Here is a 23,827-nt window from a genome sequence, read left to right as displayed (position 1 = left end):
AGTGAAGTTGTACGTTTAATGGATTTCCGGTTGCGCTAGCGACACCACATGGAAATAAGGTAGGCATACAGTGAGTAGTTCCTTACTTATCTGTGGCTACAGTCATCGGGCGCAGGTCCAGTCGCTCTGCCGACGTCCTTCGGTAAAATTTCACATTTCTTCTCACCTATGATTTGGAATTTTTTAACGCCTACGATCATCTGACAATGTGTTTGATATTTCAACCCATTGTTTTTACATAGAAACATTTCAGTGGAAAATTGCAAATCGCTTAATGGCTAACATCGAGTGGAACCTCTATAACAAGAGTCAATTTTAAATACCCTTCATTTTGTATGCACCATACAATTGTACATAAATTGCTATTGAAAGCCTCTATAAGAAGTCCACCTTTTTTCACGGCTATTGAATGATCCCAAAGAGAGACTTGTTTGTTCCAACTGTACTATTCAACTTCATACGCTTATTATGTATTGTTTCAGCCGATATTTTGAAATGGCTGTAGAATCATACGTGTAAAATGATGATGTTAAGTATTTAGGCCTAAGATTAAATTCGATACCGTGCAACCTTGTTTTTATTTTTTTAATAAATTAACGAACATTCCGTTATTCTAGAAGCTGCCAATTCCGTGGCCGGTGGCTATCAATTGACAATTACTTATCTATTCGGGACTAGGGCCCATGATTTGTCAGTTTTTATTTTAAAATATTGATACAGAAGCTGTTGCGTTCTCTCCATTTCACGTCACTGAGCTGTTTAGCTGTTTAATAACTTAATGGCAAAAGGATTTGAACAAATAAAGTTTAGGCCTAAGTTAAGACAAAGTAATTATTTACTTTTCAAAGTACCTATAACTTCTTCCTTTATTTTCAGTTATAAACCTTAGATATAGCGAATTTCTTTGTTCGTCTCACGTTACTTCGGTGTTTGTGCAAGAGTATGGAATGGATTTTTATCTTTTTTTATGCTGCCTCAGTAGGATTGTTAATGGAATTTGGACTTCAAAAAGAAGCATATTTTTTAATAAGGAGAGTATAGGGACTAACGGGTTTTTAATGTGTTCATAATTCCAATTACATGATTTTGAAAGTTTGAATGATAAATTATAATTTTTCCAACGTCACTGGCTCATTCTTGTGATCGTACTTGTAATACTTACATGTACACGAAATTGTTTAATTTTGGTTTGTGAAAGATAAAACGCCATGTGAAACTAACTCAACTTTTACCCCCACACCTCTACCTTATAATAGTTTTATGCATAAGTCACACTGGGTTTAATAGAGATTAATACTAGATTGAACACTCAAAACAATATAAGTTTTCATTCAAGTTCATGCGGACTATCAGTGCACAACACTAGTCCTTCCCACTGGTTTACTGTTTAAATTGTATTCTAGGACAGCAAACCATCCATGCTGGTGACCTCGGTAGAGTGGCATGGCCGCCTTGAAGATTAGGCGTACTGTATTTTGTTGAGTAATGACGGTGATGACCCACTAGTTAGCGGTGAGCAAGCATTAAAGTAAACTTCTTACTCCGTCAAAGACATGTTTGTGCCATTTTGACAATGATAGTCTATTCAATTCGTGGTGGGAGTTCGTACTACGCGCACGTTTTTCGTCTATCTAAACGAGGATTGCGAAAATGTAAGGTTTATAGTGGAAAGTCGTTTAAGGGTTTGAAGTTTCATTCTTTATCAGACATGCAATATATAGTTGGTGTTACAAAAACTATTTTAAGTGTTTTCCACTCTTAATACTGTATTTGTAGATGTTACTACATCACTGTCATGAGACGATATGTGTGGGGTCATTTTTATGATGAATTTTGTGCCTTTGTTACCGACTAAGTTTTATTGTAAGATCGATTCAGATTAATCAGATTCACGTTTGCATCCGACATTCGCCAGTCAACTGTCCGTCAGTTGATTTCAGACAGTCTTTGTACAGTAATACAGTCATGCTTTTATAAATAATGATGGAATGAAAATGTTATTAGATACTGTACAATTACGTCAGCTGTGGTAGAGTTAGCTGCAACAACGATAGTCTTAGATGACGAAGAGGTTGTAAATAAGAGAAACCCCTTATAAGGGATATGGTTTAATGGCTTATGAAAGAGCGGATAAAGTGATGAGATAGAGATGTGCGATGAAACTAAGTTCTTTCATTTTTTTAGGATAACACAAGAAACATTTTGTATTTTCACACAAACATACACACTGGAGTAAATTAGTGACTTTCAAGGAACGTGTTAACGTATGTTGGCGGTGAGCAAAACGCAAAAATGCTAGAAAAAATATTGAAACATAATGAAATGGCAATTAAGTTAAATTAAACTAATCATTATTTAAATATATTATTTAAATATATATTATTTCCTTGTAGGACAGAAATTTTAGTGATTTCGTTAAGGAGTCGTCAAAAAAGATATTTCTTCCGACTAACAGAAAGGTAGCCACTCCAAACACTAAAGAATCATAGAATTAAGACATCCAAATCTATTGACGATTGACAGGACCTGAACCATAATCCTCAGCACGTGGTCGTGACCGTAACGTTTCAGAGTGTAATGAGCTGTTAAAAAAATTTAGTCCTCTTCAACATATAGAATCTTTGCACTATCCATTATACGAGCTGTTTTTTTGACATATCTCAGGCAATAATACTACTATACTCTGTATGATGGAACCTACCTCCTTGACTTTGGTGTAGCCCGAGCCAGCCCCAAGTAGGAGTCTGAGTTTCCATCATACGGAATATAGTAATCATCTACATCTTGGTTGACATGTAGACTACCCCTTTTGAAAAGGAAAACTGGCTAGACGACTCATTTAGCAACCACATTGCAGTCAGTAATTAGGTCTACAGAGGCTACACACTTGCCATTTACAAACAGCGGTCTTAGCGTTCGTCGTGCCTAGAATGCCACAAACGGCGATACAAGAAAAAGCAGTTCTATATAATTGCTGTCAAGATCGATCACTCGAAATGAAAACATTTACCACTGTGGATTTTTTTAAGTAAACCTGTATTGTATTATATCTACTAGAGTTGGAATGGCCTTTCAAGGAGCTGAAACATGATTCAAGGTATTCTTGTGATAATTTATACCAATCAAGGACTTAAGTACATTAATTCTTTGTTGAATTACGGTACACGCCCTTTTATGGTGTCCAAATGCTGGTCCAAATGTATGTTTCTGATTTGGCGAAAAAAGAAACCAACTAATGTTACAACTTTCCGATCATCAGGTACAGAGTTTAACATCTCTTTCCATGGTTGTCACAAATAACAAGACTGACATCACGAAATGAACCAATACGATTGACTGAAAGGACAAAATAATGGAGCACTTGAATAACCAAGAAAGTTGTTCTTAGAGACGAAGTATGAATAAAGGACGAGAAGTCTTGATAAGTATATCAATTTACCGGTTGGGTTGATACATAATTTGTATATAAATATAGTATTTTTGAAGAATTGAGTTTATCTTGCAAGAGTGTGAAACTGTCAAAATCAACAGGTCGTACATGTAGCATTTTAATCGTTTTCAATACGATAACAGCCACACAGAATTTACTTTGTACTGTGCAGTAATTTGTCTATGACTTAAGTGAATCGTATGCGAAGATCGTTAATTCCATACAGCTATGTCAGCTTGGTTAAATTTTGATACCTAAAAAAACTCAAATACCTTCTATCATAGTTCACTATTCAATCATTATTTGTTTGAAGTTACATTTTACACGATGACAAATGCAAGTTTCATTGTAATGTTTGCATGCTGTTCTGAATAGGTACTATAGAGTTTTCTGTGTGATTTTCCAGTTCTAAATAGTTTGTTTACTAATCTTGTTATGTTTCCCACCTGAGGACGGGATCAGATTCCAGGTCACGAAACGTCGTGAAAGCATATTTTTTCACTAAACGTAATGGAAAATGTCCGGAATAATCCCTCAAATACCGATTTGACAACTAATAAGCAAGTAATTGTTTTGATAACTTATTAAAGCAAGGTTGTTTGGTCTTACCTGCTGAGAGAAGGGGGAGGTAGAACACTGAAATGCGACACACCCTGCAGTTAGCAGCAGCAGCGGCAGCACGAGCGTCAGCGACGACAACATGACATCTCACAGGCTAGTACGCCACGACAACGCACCAACTGTAAACAAATAGATTATAAGAAATTGCTGACGACATTATTTGGTAATATTTCGAGAATACCACAAAATATTCAACCCCAAAGTAGAGTCCCTTTTTATATTCCTCCACTAGACGTATTTTGAAGAATCCCGATAGTACCTCAACTTATGCTTGGAAATAGTATTGGAGAAAGTTTACATGAACTTTGGTAATATTTTTGCTTGTTAAAGAATTTCAGGGGAATTAAGTTAAAAAACTTAAAATCGTATGATTATACGATAAAATTGAAGCGAGGCTTATCAGGTAAAAAGCCGTTGTAAACAAATAAATTTTACATTAAGTACTTAGCATATTTACACGTAAACCGATAAATACATGATTCTGCAGTGTCAATTGAAATTGGCACTTTGTTTTCATTACAAATACAATGCAAATTTTGTTAATAATACAACAACCTGACTCGAAATCAGGCCAAACCTTGTTACAGTATTACGGAAGGCTAAAGTTACAAAATATTGCGAAAACCGATACACACGTATATTAGAACATAGAATAACCTTAACATCTGGTCAGGATCTATTTGAAAGTTCCATCAACTAATAATACAAACATGTTTACTTTTGGACCAGTGGCGTAATTTGTTTGTTAAATGACCAATACCGTTTCTCTTCTAATGTCCATGGTAGCACGTATGGCACGTTATTTGAACAGGTGTACATGATGGGGTACGCTCGTATTGGTGGATTCCTAAGGAAATTGAATAGTGAAAGTTCCCGCCGTTATTTGACCCATGCAAGGGAGGCGACTCTGAGATACAGTACGCGGTTGTGGAAGGTCACTACGCCACAGCTGGTGAACAAACTACTGTACTAACATTGTAGAAGAAAATCACAGGTTTGGATTGAAACATGGTTCTAACACGGCAAAAAATTACCCAAGGCATTAAATTACAGTACAGTAGTTATTTATGTAACTAGTGGGCGATGCGTGCACACGTGTAACACATTATGTTATTCCTACAGTTACTATAAATCATATAAATAATTAGTCTTTCAAACACTGTATAGCACGTTTTTAGGTTAGGTTAAATCCAAACATTCAACGAAATATTATCAAGCGTACACACATATTACGTACTACTCGTCTAATAAAAGCACACTTTTTCGTGTTGTTTGGTTGGAATACTGGAGTGCGTGTAAAGAAATTGTGCGGCAAAAGTGAAATGAGTGTAGCAAAAGTAGATAAATGCAGCGATTTGCAACTTTGCGTGCTATATTCAGTACAAGAAAGTCCACTTTGTCAGGTAACTGTAAGAAAACATAATTTGAACACTGAATATGTTGGAACATTAATAATTTCTTAGCTTCAGTACGAGAGAGTGTCGTTAATCTTGTTGACATAGCCAACTGGTCGACGTTTTGGCTAAATTGCAGCAACCGAAGTTATCCAGTTTGAAAGTTATTTTTACTAGTTGGACGACATGACCAATAATTCGACAATTATTTAAAGGCGTGTGTTGTACATCACGTAATAATGTTGAACTGAAGTCTATTCGTTGAAACTACAGAACTGACAGCAAACAATAAACAAACAGGCATTTTATAAAGCTATTGAGCATCAGTGAATCTTAACAAATCATAACAGTACCTATAACATTATAATTACATTTTTTAAATAGGGAAACCAATCAATATTTACTTTCCAAAACCTTTTTCGGAGGTAAGTCGAAAGAACAATATTATGCAACTTAACACTCCGCACGTAGTCTTTTTCCAACTGTTACTTATTTCGGTGGGGTTGCGTGTTAAAACGAAAAGACAAGAACCTTATTTCAATGGTTCAGATTAAAACTGTCATAATTTCAGTCTACCAGCTGCAGCGAGGTGAAATAAAACTTGGGATTGTTTGACATAAGTTACAATTTAATCTGGTCAGAATTGCATTAAAATGAAATACAAAACATAATTTATGTTTTTAGAAAGAACGTGGTTCTCGGGATTCTTCGAAATAAAATAATCCTGTACTCAACATTAACACGAACTTTACACTCGACTACAAGTCCCCTAGCATGCAAATAGGTTAAGCCATGCAAATAAGATAAAGCAGATAACACGCTTTGTCAACCTACACAAAAGCGTATGTCAACAACAATAATCTTAACAAAATAATTACAAAGTCAACAACAGTAAGTTTTGAACAAATAAGTGAATTAAAAACACAGTTTTCATCATCTCGTTGGTTACCGGCGCTTCAAAGGGAAGTTGGAGCTTCCAAGAAGACGAAAACGACCGGCTTTGTCTGATTCACTAAGTTTTATAAATACTGTCGACGGTCTGCCCAAGCAAACAAACGTCAACGATGAAACTAGAATAAATAATATTTTGTATTTGACCAACTTGAAGGAATTTATTAAAATCGTCGGGTTCATCAGCGCTATTGCTAATTAAAATACGCCCACCGCAGCTAACCTGCAGACTAAGCGAATTTCCATTTCTCACATTGGATTTTCACTTAAATATTCCCGTATGCATGCCAGATTGATCATATTTTAAAAACACTACGTTGAATTAGTACTTAGGTTTGCTGCCACAGGGAGGGTATTAACAAATGTGTGTTTTAGTTTAGTATTTACAGCTTAGTATAAAATAGAACACAACTGCAAAGTTTGATCAATATATATATATCCGTAAACAAACAAACCACAACAGTTTTTTCTTCTCCATAAGAATGACATGGGAATGTAAAATTAACAATATTTTAAGTTTTCTCCGTAGAAAGCACTTCAAAGTACAGTACTGTACTATTTGTTTTGGTTTTATAATCTCTACTAAATGGCTAAAAGGAAATTAGGAAATGTTGTGTTTTGAGGGTCAAAATGAGACAAACCTATTTTCACCCCATTGGGGGAGCGAGCTGGTCTAGTGGATTCTATCTAAGTGATATTGCCACAACCCCTAGGTCTAGCCTGAAGATCCCGGGCTCACGAGCCCACGCACGCCTAGCGTCCTAGTACAAAAAGAAAATCACCCCATAACGCCCTGTTCCCATGGTCCGATCATGCTGGTTTTCGAAACCTATGTGAGGCTTTTCACGTTTGTACTAAATTTAATAAATACCCCCGCCGCAGCAAACCTGCCGACTAAGCGAATTTCCATTTGTCTGAATTGATTTTCAGTTAAATATATTTTGATAACATTAGGTTTAACGAGTACCTAGGTTTGCTGCTACAAGGAAACTAATAAAGTGTGTTTTTGAGTAAAATATTGATAACTTAGTAAAAATAAATAAATTTGCCAAGTTTGATCAAAATATATCCATAAACAAGCAAACTACAACATTTGACAATATTCTCCATAAGAATAACATGGGAATTTTAAATTTAAAATTTTTTTAATTATCTCCGTTACTAACAATCGAGCAAAAATAAATTTATAAACTAAATTATTTGTTTTTTTAAGCTCTTTAAAAAGGTCTAAAGAGAAATCGGGAAATTTTGTGTTTTGAGGGTCAAAAGTGAGAAAAACCAATTTTTGCCCCATAAAACCCCCCGTAAAGCCCCGTTCCCATGGTCCGATCGTGCTGGTTCGCGAACTCATTCAAGTTTATCCCGCTTTACACCTTTAAACCAAATTTCATCAAAATCGGACAAAAATTACTCAAGTTATCGCGTTCACGGACGTATATATATATATATATATATATATATATATATATATATATATATATAAATTTGAACGAATGGTGTTTTTGGCCTCTGGGGACATAAAAATGAAAAAGTAAATCGGTCCCGGGTCTAGGTCTTACCGTGCCACCTACGGTAATAGCTACTTCCCTATAGGGAAATTCGCTAAAAATGGCATTTGCACCAGTTATCACGCTAACGGACACGGTATTACACTCACCGTTATTAATTAACATTGCTGTACGACTAACTCATTTCCTCTGGCTTAAAATTCCGATTAAAATCGCATTCGCCAACATGAAGTAAAAAACGTGAAATTTCTCAGTGAAAGTAAATGCGAAAGTCTGGTTTAGCTTTTATTTAAATCCTCTTTAATGTTCGTTTAGCATTGATCAAGTAACCGTGGAGTTTGAAAATGTTCGTTAATTGGTATCGCTTGGTTCCTCATTCCCGCCCGTTTACTCTCTGGAAAGTAAATGTTAGATTTAGAGCTGCAATGTTTTTTTACCGTTGGGAATAAGTTGTACGATATATTTAAGAGCAGACCTAAGTATTATCATTGACTATTGAATACTGAAGTAGGCGTCCCATCCACATGGACAAGCTCTCGCCAATTTTTTTTTTTTTTTTTTTTTTTTAAGAACATGTAGTTGTGTGAACCAGTTACAGAATGCATAAGTGTCTAGAATTCTATTTTCTGTCTTATTTTTGTTGCTACCCAAGTTGATGGGTTATAACAGTTTGTATAGCCATAAAGCCAATGCTATAGCTCACAATAAGTCGTTCCATCAGTTTGACTTGGTAAACAAGTTTGTGTATTCGACAGAAATCAGTCATTTAAATCAGCACAATCTGTTGGTGGCCACGTGATTTAAAAATAAAACGGGTGACAACTTTAACATGGGGATGGAATGTATAATTGTATTAATATTCAAAGGTATATAATTCATCTTCAGTAAAAAAACCTAATTAGTTTTTCATTAAATAAGCCTCTCCCGGTAAACAATGTAATAATGGAGTGAGATGATCTGTGTAGCGTTGTTACTGCCTAAAATAAAGTATTTAATTAGCCAGGAGCATTTATTTAAAGCTGGGTCAGGGACAGCTGGGTAGAATTTCGAACCATTAAAAAGTACTGACTTTTCTCAGGTTCGAACCGGGGACCTTGATTATATTTAAAAATTGCTAAGAATCAGTAACTTTTTACAATTTAATCGTTTTTACAATCTAAATCATTTTAAAAATTACCCAATCAAACTTTAGTTGTTAAAATTAAGATCCACAACTAATTACATTGAACTCAAAATCATTGTCATACAATGACTTCTAGTATCTGCAAGTAAAACTAGTTCCACTATATTTCTATGTTTGTGTTTGTATTACAAGTATTACTAATTTATATGTTCTCAGCAATAAGTTTAACCCTCTCTACAAGATAACTGTGTTTACAGTGTTTTAGGTTGGATGGTACGAAACTGTAGATGAACACCCAGAACATGACGTAAATTTATAACTCGTGGCATATGAATCGTTGGTAACATGTTACATGTCGTATCAAACATAAATGTTCTGCTCTAGAGAAATCTTTCTCAGAAACCACCAGCAACTAGAGTAAACATTACATTGATAAACGTTTTCGGAACTTTAAGCTCTCTATTTCATTTGAATGAGTAGGTAAATAAAAAACCTCAAATTAGCATAATTTTACTTATCAAATATTCTTCTCAATAACACAAAATTTACATTTAACACTATTTTTAATTATGACAAAACTCTCAAACAAACCATTGTAAATCTTCTAGCCTACAAAGGTTTATGAATAACTGAAGCATCAATAATAATCTTTGAATCACGCAAAATGTTTCGCGATAGATTCTAGGTATATTTTGCAACTCACGTGTCGTGTCACTGGTTATAATAGAGGATCAATTTGTTTATAATTGGATATGACTTATTTGAAAGCCATAAATACGAGTATGTCCAGTGCCTTAATTGTTTTCAGCTGATCCATAAAAGCTATAAAACTAAAAATCTGTGTCTAATTCTAATATGTTAATCATTTCGCTTGGCCAAGCGTTGGGTAAGCTAAATATAATAATCAGTCTCTAAAATGAGTGGCATATATATCAGTCATCTGTGCGTTAGCATCATGGTTGTAGCATAGATTAAAAGAAGTACAGTAGATACGTCTATACTCCTTTTACCTATGGTTGTAGATGTAAAATGCAGGGTGTTGGTTGACGTATCTACACACCATTGGGCATTATTCATGAAAGATACAGAAAATATCCATCAGTGAATCTAGTCAACTCTTGTTTACGTCAGCAACCGTACTAATGTTATTCTACACAACATAACGTTATTAATCATCAGCGTGTAAACCGACAAAATTACGGTGAATTGCGACTGTTTTCCTGCGGCAATAACATCATTACCGTTATTGTTATTGAGTCGTTGCCCTCTACAACAGCCAACAACATGTTTTCGTACCTACTCTTTATATGGAGGTTTTTTATCGTGAATTATCGTTGGGATTTTAGTAGGACGAGTTTTCTTATTTTTGATAATAGGCTAAATTGAGTTTCTAACCACACTCGTGACACCTATCACTTTATAAGCGATTTTCACGTATAAGGCTATTGTCGTAGGTCTCATGGCAGTCATCCCAGACCCGGTACCGATTTACTTTTTCATTTTGATGTCCCCAGATGACAAAACATCATCCGTTGAAATTCATATACATATAAATTAAAACTTACAAATTTTCCAATCCCTAACCAAAATATTTTCTAGTTTTGAAAATATAATTTTAAAGTATTTAAGTACGGTTATTGGTTGCGGAAAAGATTTAAAAAACATTATTAATTAAAAATTCCCACTTCTTCTTACAAAGAATAAGTAAACCGTTGTTCATGGGTAAATGTTCATAAAACTGGGCAAACTTCTCTATTTTACACAAAGAGAGAGTACTTTTTAATCTCCCTGCAGCAGCAAATAATTTTTTTTCTGGGCCAGCCCGCATAGACGATACAGTTTTGAAATAGGAACAATACATTTACTCTTTTTCTAAAATGAAAAGCGCTTTGTTATTTTGTATTGATCGTTTGGACGTTGAAGCGTTAACTATTTAATCAGCATTATACTCAATATGGAATACATGTTTAAATAAAATACCCCCGCCGCAGCAAACCTGCCGACTAAGCAAATTTTCATTTGTCTGAATTGATTTTCAATTAAATATATTTTAATAGCATTAGGTTTAACGAGTACCTAGGTTTGCTGCTACAAGGAAACTAATAAAGTGTGTTTTTTAGTAAAATATTGATAGCTTAGTACAAAATAAATAAATTTGCCAAGTTTGATCAAATTATATCCATAAACAAGCAAACTACAACATTTGACAATATTAATTTTAAATTTACACTTTTTTTAAATTTTCTCCGTTACTACTAACCGAACAAAATTACTTTTATATACTAAATTATTTGTTTTTTAAGCTCTTTAAAAAGGTCTAAAGAGAAATTGGGAAATTTTGTGTTTTGAGGGTCAAAAGTGAAAAAAACAAATTTTTACCCCATAAAACCCCCCGTAAAGCCCCGTTCCCATTGTCCGATCATGCTGGTTCGCTAACTCATTCAAGTTTATCCCGCTTTACACCTTTAAACCAAATTTAATCAAAATCGGACTAAAATTACTCAAGTTATCGCGTTCACGGACGTATATATATATATATATATATATATATATATATATATATATGTCTATATATATATACATATATAAAAATTTGAACGAATGGTGTTTTTGGCCTCTGGAGACATCAAAATGAAAAAGTAAATCGGTCCCGGGTCTAGGTCTTACCGTGCCACCTACGGTAATAGCTACTTCCCTATAGGGTAATTCGCTAAACCGAAACCCAATATGGTTTTAAAGTCAATAAAGTTCATCAAACATGCTATAAGTTGTACTTGGTTAGGTTTATTTGTCTCCAACAGATTTTATAACAGCCACCAGAGTAAAAAATGAATTAAAACCTGTATAGGTATTGTGTACCAGAATTTATGAAAAAAATTATAAATAACTGTTAATCGATACAAAGGTTATTAAAGAAATTAAGGTAGCCTACTGTATCAAACAAGGAAACAAACGTTGAATGACCTACGTTAACAAAATTACTACGGTACAACGGTAATATGAAATACTTTACGTCAAGATAAGAACTGACTTAGCTTTGTTTGGAAATATCAAAGTATTGCCATACCTGTATTGAAGATCATTTAATTATACAGGAAGAGAATCAAGACAGCACTTAACGAATACTAGCCCATATTTTGAGAATCTGCTTTACCCCGTTTAACTATTTGACTATTTTCTACACCTACCCAGACCGAAAATGATTGACTATGTTTGCTGCTTCTGAAGAAGCGTTGATTTTACTTATGAAATAAACTCATGATGTATTTTTCACAGTAACAAAAATAATGTCATGTTAACTTATGCAAGAACAGATACAGTCAGATTATGTGTACGGTCCGTGTCCAGTACAAAACAACACCTATGGATTTGGACAAATGCACATGGCATAACATAAACAATACAGTTTTTAGAGAATGTTTGCTATTGTAGGTCTCCATGCTTCGGAGCTTCGAAGTTGACATACACATTGTTAAACAGCCACTGATATTCTAGGTTTACTGTTAAGCAAATGATACAATTCCATTGTATCACTCGCTGCATAACGAATGCGATCGCAAACTAACGACAAAGTTAATTAAAAGATCAGTTTGAAAGTTTGTACAGGCGCGGGAAACATGGGGCTATATAACTAAATCATCTATAAAACTCCACAAGGTTTAAAGCTGTGTAATTCTCAAAAATTCGACATGATATTGCGTTGCTTTGTTGTAAAGATATCATTTAGTCACTGTTAGACGATGTAACTGAGTATACATGATAAGGTACTGTATCAAACAAGGAAACAAACGTCAAATGACCTATGTCAACAAAATTACTACTGTACAAGGCTATATTATACACGTAACGTCGAGGTTTTAGTACTTTACGTTAAAGTTTTAGTACTTTACGTAGCTTTGTCTGCCGTTAGGTTATTACACACTTTAAATCAACTTTACACTATTTGCGATTTACAATTTGACAATTCTGTTTACCATAATGGCAGATAGGTAATTTATAATTATGAAATAAATTTACATACAAATACCCACGCCGTGGCTGCAGCAAACCTACTAAGCGAATTCCATTACTCTGATGGAATTTTAACATAAATATTTCCTTAAACAAGTAAGATGTATTCCCAATTCAAATAACAAAAGGTTAACGGATACTTAGGTTTGCTGCAACAGGGAATGAAGACAGGGATTGTTTGTATACTGGTAGCCTATAGCGTAAAATAAATCAATTTACAAAATCTGATCAAAATATATACACAGAAAGTCAAACTAGAACAGTTTGCATTTTTTCAACAAGAATAATAAACGGGATTAAAAACTGACAGATTTTTTTTTATGTTCTTCGTAATCTTAAATTGTACAACAACGCTTCAATAAGCCTACTAAATTATTTGGTCGTTTTACCTCTACACGATGGTTGGAGTAAAAAATTGGGCATTTTCGTGGTAACATTTGAATTAAAACATAAAAAAAATTAAAACCCCTTACAAAACTCCGTATTTATTATCTTTCTGAATAGCGAACTGAATCAAGTCTATCCAGCCCTACGCATTCTTGCCAAATGTAATCAAAATATGACCAAAAACTACTCCAGTTATCGGTCCGTATGAACTTCGGGCCTAAGCGTGGGATCATAAACGTAAAAAATGACGTTTTTGGCCCGAAAGTAAACAAAACCCCTATACTAATAGCATTAATTAACTACAAACGATATTATTATTATTTATTATTTTGTTTTTGTTTACTTTCGGGCCAAAAACGTCATTTGTTTATGCTTATGATCCATACCGGGTCTTTTCTAGTATCCGTGGTAGAACCCAGGGTAGAACTGGTGTTTATTTATTCTATGGTAGAACCATTGTAGAACGTATCAACGTTAATTTTATACGTAACGACTTAAACATGTTTGGGTTATAAGAATCCCAATGTCATTCCGTGAAACAATCAGACACGTTTTTTAAACTTTCTAAAATCCAATAAACCCGCTATTTTACTCTACAAAAGATATGAACATACTACATTTAAGGTTTAAGAGCAATGAAATGTGATCAAAATATCTGCCGTGACTTCCCTAATTGTCTGGACGCCACATATAAACTTTATAAACTGGATTACAAAGTCAGAAGTAAAGAATTTCCTAACCAGATGCAATAGTAATATTATTCCACCGCGTCAAAAGTTCAAAGGAAAGAACACTGTAACGAGAACAGAGTCAAAAATAGGGCGAGAATATATCGAAAAGCTTTTTACAGGACGGATAAATGTTTATTTTGGCACACAGACTTCGAGGATGACCATTGGTTGATATATGGGTGTAGGTGGCTTGAAATAGCTTCTTCATTGTTTTGACAGAAGCGCTGTAAGTATTATACCTACGTTAAGAAAATAAATCATCGATTTGTATACCAGGGGTTTACGTATAAGTTTACACTCTTTATGTTTGTTTTAAAATTTCTCTTGGGTCTTCCAAATCGCTATTACGTTCAAAGTAAAATTATTGAATGGGGTTTTAATATTCATTAACTTTGAAATATGTTGTTAAGTAAATCTATCTATCTATATATTAATAGGCAAGCATGTTTCTTTAAAACCTTTTTTCTCAGCTCGTGTGCATCGTAGGGAAAATCTACGCATACCGTTAGAAAGCTATTTTCCTGTAGGTGTGCAGAATCCCTTTATAAATTTAAATAGGCTCAAAGATAAGCGCAAAAAATGAGTTTAAAATTTTGAAAAAATTTACATGGATCTTATGCGTTGCCATGCTGGTGACGAAATAACAACGAAATATAAACAGAAAATCAAAACAAATGGATGAAACTCCAATCACATGTTTTATTTACAGTGTAGGGTGAAAATAGAGAAGTGAGTAAGTTTACATTACATATTTTTGGTCGAGTTTCGACCACTGGACGACCTCTCGTATTAATAAATAACCAAAATTACCCACGCAGGGCGAATGCCTAAAAGAACAGTAAATACCTAATAATAAAAAGTAAGCAGTAGTAGCTAGCGAGTAATGAATAAGTAATAGACTACATCAAGTACTACATCATCTCAGTAATTGATTATTGGTATCCACTTTATTCCCTAGTAAATAGATACGATTTAATTAAACTTTCATAAATTAGTTTTAGACCTGCTCAGTTATTGAGGGGACTCAAAAACACTTTCAATCCCAATATGTCTTCTTTAAGAGGGTCCAAATATACACTAACCCATTTTCATAATCATTTTAGTGACTATCTACTATTAAAATTCATTTGGAAATCTACCAGCTTTAAACATTGTGTAAATGAAGTTACTTACTTAGATTAGAAGATAAGTCTTCTCTTTCGATAGTATATGAACAAATCCCTCAAAACTACTATGCTGGACGAGTGTCATCCTAATACCCACTCTATACCTTCTCAATGGGTGGAGATGTTCGTATAAGAAGATGTAGTGCTAAGTAAACCAGCATTAAATGGTGTGTCTCTGAACCAACAGTTTCTTTCGGGGCTTCGGGCCAAAATGCTAATGAGTATATCAAAATAGCTAGGCCTATAACACATCTAAACCTTACCTGCCTGACCGGCAAGAGTAATAGGAAGAGACCATAGACCATAGATAAAAGGAGTCGTTCTACTGCATCTGTTGAACTGTATTTTTACACGTGGTATCTAAAATCCTGATATTTATCATTTAGGCCTAACACTCAAGCCTTGGATTACCATAGATTTTCAATATTTTCGTTATTCAGGGTTGCCACCACAGTGGGATGATAAAATTCATGCAGAATTCATGGTTTTCATTGGTAGTTTACAAAAAATTCATGGTCGATGCGCTTATACAATTTCAACACAATTGAGTTTTGCTGATTTCATAAACTGACGTTAAAGAGGCAGTTTCTTTGTGTTTTACTTTTGCATAACCTTTCATACTTAATATACAACTTTTTTAGAGTGTTTTATAAACATTCAAAACAAAGTTGAAAACAAAACTGGTCCAGCTCATATTCTATGAGATATTGGAGAGAATTGTAAAATATATTAAGTCTAGGTCTAATTCAGTCTTTCCACCGGAATAAAAACAAAAATCCCACTCACCCAGCCAAAAAAGTCCTGTTTCATCCAGTTTTATCCCCCTACATAATTGTCATAAAATGTGCATTCTGGTTTATCTTATTCCACAACACACTAAGATATGATGGTTTTATCCAAAAAGCTAAAAAAATTAGGCGTCAGAGTCGGAAATTTGGTTTTATTGTGCACCCCGTTTCAATTCCGTGCATGGCCTAAAACTTCTGTTTTTGTGCTTTAAGTCCACATACCCCTTTTTAATACGCAGGGGATGGCCTGCTAATGATTTTTCGAACCATATACAGTCCTTGGGAAATCTCAGCTGACATCAGCATCTTTGAATGACTTGGAATGAAATAAGCAATTGGTTCTGACCGTGGAACATGTTAAATAATCATCTCCACACAGTATTTTCATGGTGTTTGTTTCTATGAACTGTTTTTAAATATGAAATATTTTTTATTTGGAAAATTTAATGGTACTGGTTAAATAATTGTTCCTGATTTTGAAAATTCATGGTCCAATTGAGAAATCCATGCATAATCCATGCCTTTTTTCATGGTCTCAAGAATTCATGCATAATTCAAGCTTTTCAAGGTTTTCATGGCTGGTGGCAACCCTGTTATTGTATAGATGTGTTCACCTCAAACAACCACAAAACTGACGTTGCCTATGGTTCATGGAAGAAAATGCGCTATAAAAGATTTGTCCCAACACAAATACAGTCATTTCCCCCAGAAACCATTGCTAAAGTATGACTGATTTGAAGAAAAAATTTCAAGAACACTTTTATTAAGAATTTCAATTCCCTATCAAACGATACCAAGTTCAAAAAGATTGAATAAAAACAGCTTTAACGATTTTTTAGTTGTAAATGGGGTAGAATGAGGCTAAACTAGTCAGGTTATTTGCCTCATTTTACAACAAAAAATATTACAGTTATTTTTAAGTAGATTTTTTGAACTTTGTCGTTCAGTCAATAACAAATATTCACACATTATGGTCCACATAATTATAAACATTACAATATACAGCGTGTAGATTATTACGTTTCTGACTTGACTTGAATTTCCATTGTGTAAACTGAAACGAGTGCGGTTAACTTTCTGTGCAAGACATAGTCGGCAATATACGAATATGAAAAGTGCACATATTGGAAACTCGTAAAAAATGTATAGTGCTAACATTGGAAACTGAAGTACTGTAGTTTCAGTTTGCAGCTTTATTGCTCACTTGGCAGTTATTACAGCAATAGTCTAGAAAATGTCGCCAAATACATTATTTACAAAAGTAATTAAGTAAATGCAATTTAACAAAGTATGTATTTAAAACCTCTCTATCAAAACTGAGTCAAATTTATGGGTTATAATATAATAGGGATGTTTATGTTTTAAACGCCAAATTTATACAGTTAACATAAACATGGCGCGTGTTTGGTAAGTCCGTCCAACAAACAATCATCTTAACACAAAAAAATGCAAAAATTTGATAAAGTTGTGTTAAAACCATAATCTGGGTAAAACAACATGTCGCATACCATAATGGAAACTATACACTCACTAAGAGGAATGAGGAGCTGAATTTCATTGTTCAATAACATTTACAGACACAATTTTAAGTAGGTATTCGTGTTATAGATTAGTTTCTTTATATTGATTCACTATTAATAACTTAAAATAGTAGTAAAATTATTTTAGATCATTAGCAAAGCCCTAATTGATGGTTATAATGCGCAGTTGGCCTTCAAAACTTGTTTCGCCACAACGATTCCCAATTCGCCCCTTCAAATCAAGAATTATTTAGTATGCTTATATTTCTTCCAAACTTACCCATAATACGTGATCCACAAAATGAAAAATAATCCAAAATTCAAAACCACCACACTGACACCATCACTCGCGAAAACACGAATCCATAGGTGAAATCTCCACGTAAATACGTTGTAAAATAACACAAACTTCTAAAAAAAACTCACACCACTTGTAGGGGCCTATGCCTCGGAACTAAATAACAAAAAAAGATTAGCCTACAATGTTTAGTTTACAAAGAAATGGGCGGACGGGACGACTTCCACTCTAGAAGGCAGTTGCCGCACAATTGACAGCGACAGCCGACAACGAGACGTTCAGTTCAGCAGAGACGTAGTGACACCAATGATACCATTATCTCGGGGATAAACTTCCCCACTTCTCCCACTCCTCAGTAGAACTGGCGGGAAGTATGAATACGTGTTGGCAATGTGCTCGCTTCCTGATTCCCGCTGGTAATTATTACCGAAAAACCAGTTTCAGTAAGGTTAGTGGCGAGGTTTTTGTCAATCAAACTTGGCTATTTGTAGTTGTTTACGGGTTGGTTGGGAGGGCTAGAGACAAGGTGAGAATTTGTTGAAATGGAAAATTTGCCAATTCATTAGGATTTTTTGCAAACGCATGAAGCTTTAAAGGTTGAATAGAGAAATTTAATTTTGGACTTGGGAGACGGGAAAACATAAAGTGGTGAAATGGAGGTGGGATCTTGAAGGGTAGCAAATATTAAAATCTACCATGGTAATTTAAATAATACTAATACCTGAAAGCACAAAAATACGTCAAATATATTTACACTAATACTGTTTACTCACAAGACGGTAAATACATACAGGGTTGGGCAAATGTGTGGATACCCCTAGTTAACTTTTAAACGCGTTGCAATAGGAAAACCAAACTCGGCACATATTTACAACATAAGAAATTGCACTTTTTCATCAAAGTTACAACTTTGCCCCAACCCCCAAAATGGGGTATTTTGGGGGCAGCCCCAAATTTTCAAATGTAAACACTTATCATGTGACCCATCATTTTAAAGGGTTTATCAAGGGAAATTGAATGGCGCAAACCAGAGGTACATATCCCACGCCTAATCAAAATGGCAGCCATTTTAATTATTTAAGATGAGCAATCATGATAAAGTCTAGACACCCCCAGTTAACTTTAAAAATTAAATATTTTAATACTGACCAAAAGGTGAATTCTCTTTTTTCATAAAGGTATGCTGAGTTCAGTTTTCCTGCTATAAACTGTTAAAAAATTAATAGGGGATATTCCAAAATGACTGCCATTTTGATTAGGGGTGCGATATTGACCTCTAGTTTGCGCCATTTAATTTGTCTTGAGAAACCATTAAAAATGAGGGGTCACATGATAGGTGTTTACTTTTAAAAATTTGGGGCTGCCCCCAAAATACCCCATTTTGGGGGCCGGGTACAAGTTCTAACTTAAATGAAAAAGTGCATTTTTTTATGTTGTAAACATGTGCCAAGTTTGGGTTTCCCACTGCCACACGTTATAAAGTTAACTGGGGGTGTCCAGACTTTATCATGATTGCTCATGTTAAATTAAAATGGCTGCCATTTTGATTAGGCCTGCGATATTGACCTCTGGTTTGCGCCATTCAATTTCTCTTAATAAACCCTTTAAAATGAGGGGTCACATGATAGGTGTTTACATTTGAAAATTTGGGGCTGCCCCCAAAATACCCCATTTTGGGGGCTGGGGCAAAGTTGTAACTTTGATGAAAAAGTGCAATTTCTTATGTTGTAAATATGTGTCGAGTTAGGTTTTCCTATTGCAACGCGTTAAAAAGTTAACTAGGGGTATCCACACATTTGCCCAACCCTGTATAAAAGATGTATTAACCGTCTTGTGAGTAAATGGTGTAAGTGTTATTTGACGTAGTTTTGTGCTTTCAGGTAATTTAATAACACGTATGATCCTAATCAAGAAGTTATATAATACCATATATGAAGGTAGAATACTGATACTCCCACTCCCATCATAGCAAACCTGCAGACAGATCCATACATAATACTAGACATGAAGTTAATGGATCGAAATATTTGGTTTGATTAGACTGATCCAAGGAAAATTAAAAATTGTTACTTGTACTGACGGTTAAATAAAACTATTGTACGAGTACAAGAATCAACGCTTAACGCTTTAAACTGTTTAGCTGTTTTTGTTAGGTTAGGACATTGACTATGTATAGTCAATGGTTAGGACCACCACAGGGAACCCGTTACAGTACTTTAATGTACTTCCAAAACGAATTTATGTAAAGTAAAGAAATAATGTTTAAGCTAGGCATTTCATTTGTAATTATTAATAATTGAACGTTTCACTACTGAAGAGCGTTATTTCATCGTTATATAATAGATGTTGAAACAGAAATAATAAAAAATAACGCTTCTGCACCCTAGTGCAAATACAAATAGTTCTTAAACTCGTCGGTTGTTTCTAGAACGTACCGTACAATGATACAATGATTTTATTCGGCCAATGAACAATATTGTTACAGGCTATGTCAAACAGTGTACAAGCCTGTTGAACACAGTATGTCAATTTACGGCATCAGAAGTAATGGTACAACAGTTAGTTGATGAACAATCCGAAGGAGAACAGGAATCGCGTAATATTATAATCACCATCCGAAGGCCATTGGTGTGAAGATCGTGCTAAACCGGTTCAGATACAAACATCGACAAGTTAAACTTGTTGAAAAAAAAAACAAAAGTCCAGTTTAAAATATGCTAAATCATCAATATCCGAGGAACACAACGTTAATTCGGGCAACAATTAAATTAAGATCTAAAATGCCTTGAGTTCACAATCGGTACTTATAACATAGTTGGGCAAGCGTAAGAAAGCTGTTACAAAGTAGACCAATATTTTGTTAATAATAATGCATAAACGATTGACGAATATTTTGACAAAGGCCAACAATAAAGTTGGGAACTACACGCGAGAAAGTACTGTACTACTGAAAGTCGATAGTCTGATGTCCGTTGAAATAAAATAAAATAAAATAAAATAAAATAAAATAAAAATAAAATAAAATAAGATAGAAATGTCACGACTAGGTGACGTCCCCTGGGTACAGACAACACTCCTACTTTAGTGATTAAATTGAGACATATTTAGATCGTTCAAACAGTTACCGGTACCGACATTTCGTGCTGTTCTGAAGGTTTTAATTTGTTTTTCGTTTTGCGAACAATCAAAGCTTTAGAAGGATTTACAATAGTTTGGCTAATCGCTACTCTAGTGGTTAAAGTATCGGATTTCGGCGCTAGAGTAACGGGTTCGATCTTACCCTCCTCTTAGACCCTGTACACATGGGAGCGTTGCAACGCGCATCCTAAATATTATAGTATTTATGGTATTATATTATACCCCCGCCGCAGCAAACCTGCAGACTAAGCGAATTTCCATTTGCCTGATTATATTTTCAATTAAATCCATTCAAATAACATTAGGTTTAACGAGTACCTAGGTTTGCTGCCTACAGGGTAATAAAGTGCGTTTTTTTGTTAAATATTAATAGCTTAGTATAAAATAAATCGATTGGCCAAGTTTAATCCAAACATATGCATAAACAATCAAACTACAACAGTTTACGTATTCTCCATAAGAATAACATGGGAATTTTTAATTTACAGCTCTCTCCGCAACCAATAACCATACAAAAACACTTCAATATACTGAATTATTTGTTTTTAAGCTCTTCAAAATGATCTAGAGGAAATTTGGGAAATTTTATGTTTTGAGGGTCAAAAATGAGAAAAACAGATTTTTACCGCATAAATCCCTCCATTAAACCCCGTTCCAATGGTCCGATCATGCTGGTTCGCAAACTCGTTCAAATAAACGTAGGTTTACACGTTTGTAGGCCTACCATATTTCATCGAAATCGGATCATTTTTGCTCGAGTTATCGTGCTGACGGACACACACACACACACACACATATATATATATATATATATATATGAATTTAACGGACGGTGTTTTTGGCTTCTAGAGACATCAAAATGAAAAAGTAAATCGGTCCCGGGACTAAGTCTTGCCATGAGACCTACGGTAATAGCTTATTCCCTATAGGGAAATTCGCTAATATTTGTACCATGAAACAAGAAACACAGCAATCAAATGAGTTGGGATTGATAAATAATGGTTGAATACACCTCTCAAGGACTGAACCTGATTATTGCGTGGTTTAATGGCCAAGCCAAAATTATAGAAACGTTTTTCAAACAATGCAAAAGGCAAAAATGAAATACAGTATAGCAATGCAGAACAATTTCATATACAGTGGCAGGGATTAGTTTCGAGTGATAAATATTGATTAAATACACCTCTTAAGGACTGAACCTGCGTTTAAAGATTATTGAGTGAATAGGCAATAAGGCAACGTAAATCTGAAGACAAGATGAGAAATACAACGAAACCGAATGTTCAGAATCTACAGCAAATTATTGAAAACCGTAACTTTTTAGCTTTAACTAACTTACTCTTACTGTCAAAAACTTATTACATGAAATTACTTTGGAATATTCCACTTCATTCTCCTAATATAAATGTTTTATGTAAGATAATATATAAGTGTGCAGTTTTAGCAAATTGTCCATATAGGGAATAAGCTATTTAATTAAACAAAAATACTTACGTTATGGTCACTTGATTCCATAACAAATCATCAATGTTGTTCGAATACATACCTGAAACATAAACGCTACATGACAACTGAAACAATAAATAAGCTACATGAAAACTGTTTTAATTGGCTTCATTTTTTTGAAACGACGTTATCGAAACGTATTAAAACCAATCTAATCCTTGACACTTTACACATCTCTAAACATACACAATCTACGTTGACGCCATTTTACATTTACTAAGTATGGTTCTTACAAGATGGTTCTTGTAAGGTTGGGTAGGTACAAGCCCGCGGTTGATAGTTTTGCCAATTAGCGGCGTAAGTGCGAAACTGTTATCAAATTATTGCATTACCCAGCTAATTGAGTAGAAACGGCTCCGGGAAATCGGCCATTTTGAAACTGGTAACGAAAACAAGGTTTACTCTCAACGTCACAAATACGTGTTTCGGAATTGTTGATTGGTAAAAACATAGCTCAATTGATTTTCGGTTTGGTTTTGTTCACAGGTTAGCCCAGAAAGTTTATTATAACTATGGTTATACTGTACTTTTTTGTTCTTATGGTGAACCAAAGTTGTATTTTTTAGGTACTCTTAATACGTATAATGTTAATGCTTAAAAACTATTTATGTTTTAGAATTTATTCACTCAATGAATCTGGCGTATGAATATTGTTTCCAGTCGTGTACAGCAACTTTTATCAGTTATACAGTAGCAATGAAGTGCTAAACTGAAAGAGCAGGTTTAGTAAGCAATTGTGGCATATGTCACATCAACTATGGTAGTATCAGAGAACAAAGCATTTGCACAAGAGATATAACAATAGACAATGTTCTACAACTCTAAAATGTTATAAGACTATTGTCCGCGAGAAACTTCATTATGGCCTCTTGTCATTAAACTCAGACTATAGCCAATGGCACAGCTGATCCATATACAAAGTGCGAAATGAATACTCAATATCCCAAGCGTAAATTTGACCTTGCTATAAACCCATCGAAAAAATGTGATTTAGGCACACAAAAAAACTGCCTTTTATGCTTTGGGTCACACAATAAATGTTCGGGGGAATGGAAATAAGTAGTTTGATGTACTTGCTGACGTGCCTGGCACTTTATAATTTCATCATAGTATAAGCAGGCACTTTTTTTAATTATCTCGATCCGTATAGGACACGCAGTGTTACCTTACAAAACCGTACAAATAAAATTAATGAGTTTGAGCATAGAGTCCGGTTTAAGGCACGAAAGTTAAAAACTGTACCAATATATACACG

General features: G+C 34.4%; 1 protein-coding gene across 5 annotated transcripts in view; it reads right to left on the bottom strand.

Annotated features, from left to right (window-relative positions):
- The window catches only part of LOC128985619 (uncharacterized), a 110,501-nt gene that overhangs the window by 60,487 nt on the left and 26,187 nt on the right, over positions 1–23,827 (bottom strand). For 3 of the 5 annotated variants that reach the window (XM_054405311.1, XM_054405316.1, XM_054405315.1), the window contains exon 2: positions 4,040–4,170. In XM_054405311.1, the coding sequence (XP_054261286.1) occupies positions 4,040–4,132 (93 nt within the window). In that variant the 5' untranslated portion in view covers positions 4,133–4,170. Of the gene's footprint in view, positions 1–4,039; positions 4,171–17,910; positions 18,359–22,560; positions 22,613–23,827 lie in introns of those variants that run through there. The other 2 variants (XM_054405313.1, XM_054405312.1) reach the window with 2 other exon arrangements.

The sequence above is a fragment of the Macrosteles quadrilineatus genome, unplaced genomic scaffold, assembly GCF_028750875.1.
Source record: "Macrosteles quadrilineatus isolate MER2022 unplaced genomic scaffold, UCM_ALF_1.0 Scaffold_2__2_contigs__length_208266976, whole genome shotgun sequence".
Classification (NCBI taxonomy): Eukaryota; Metazoa; Arthropoda; class Insecta; order Hemiptera; family Cicadellidae; genus Macrosteles; species Macrosteles quadrilineatus.
This window is presented reverse-complemented; position numbering and strand designations above follow the sequence as displayed.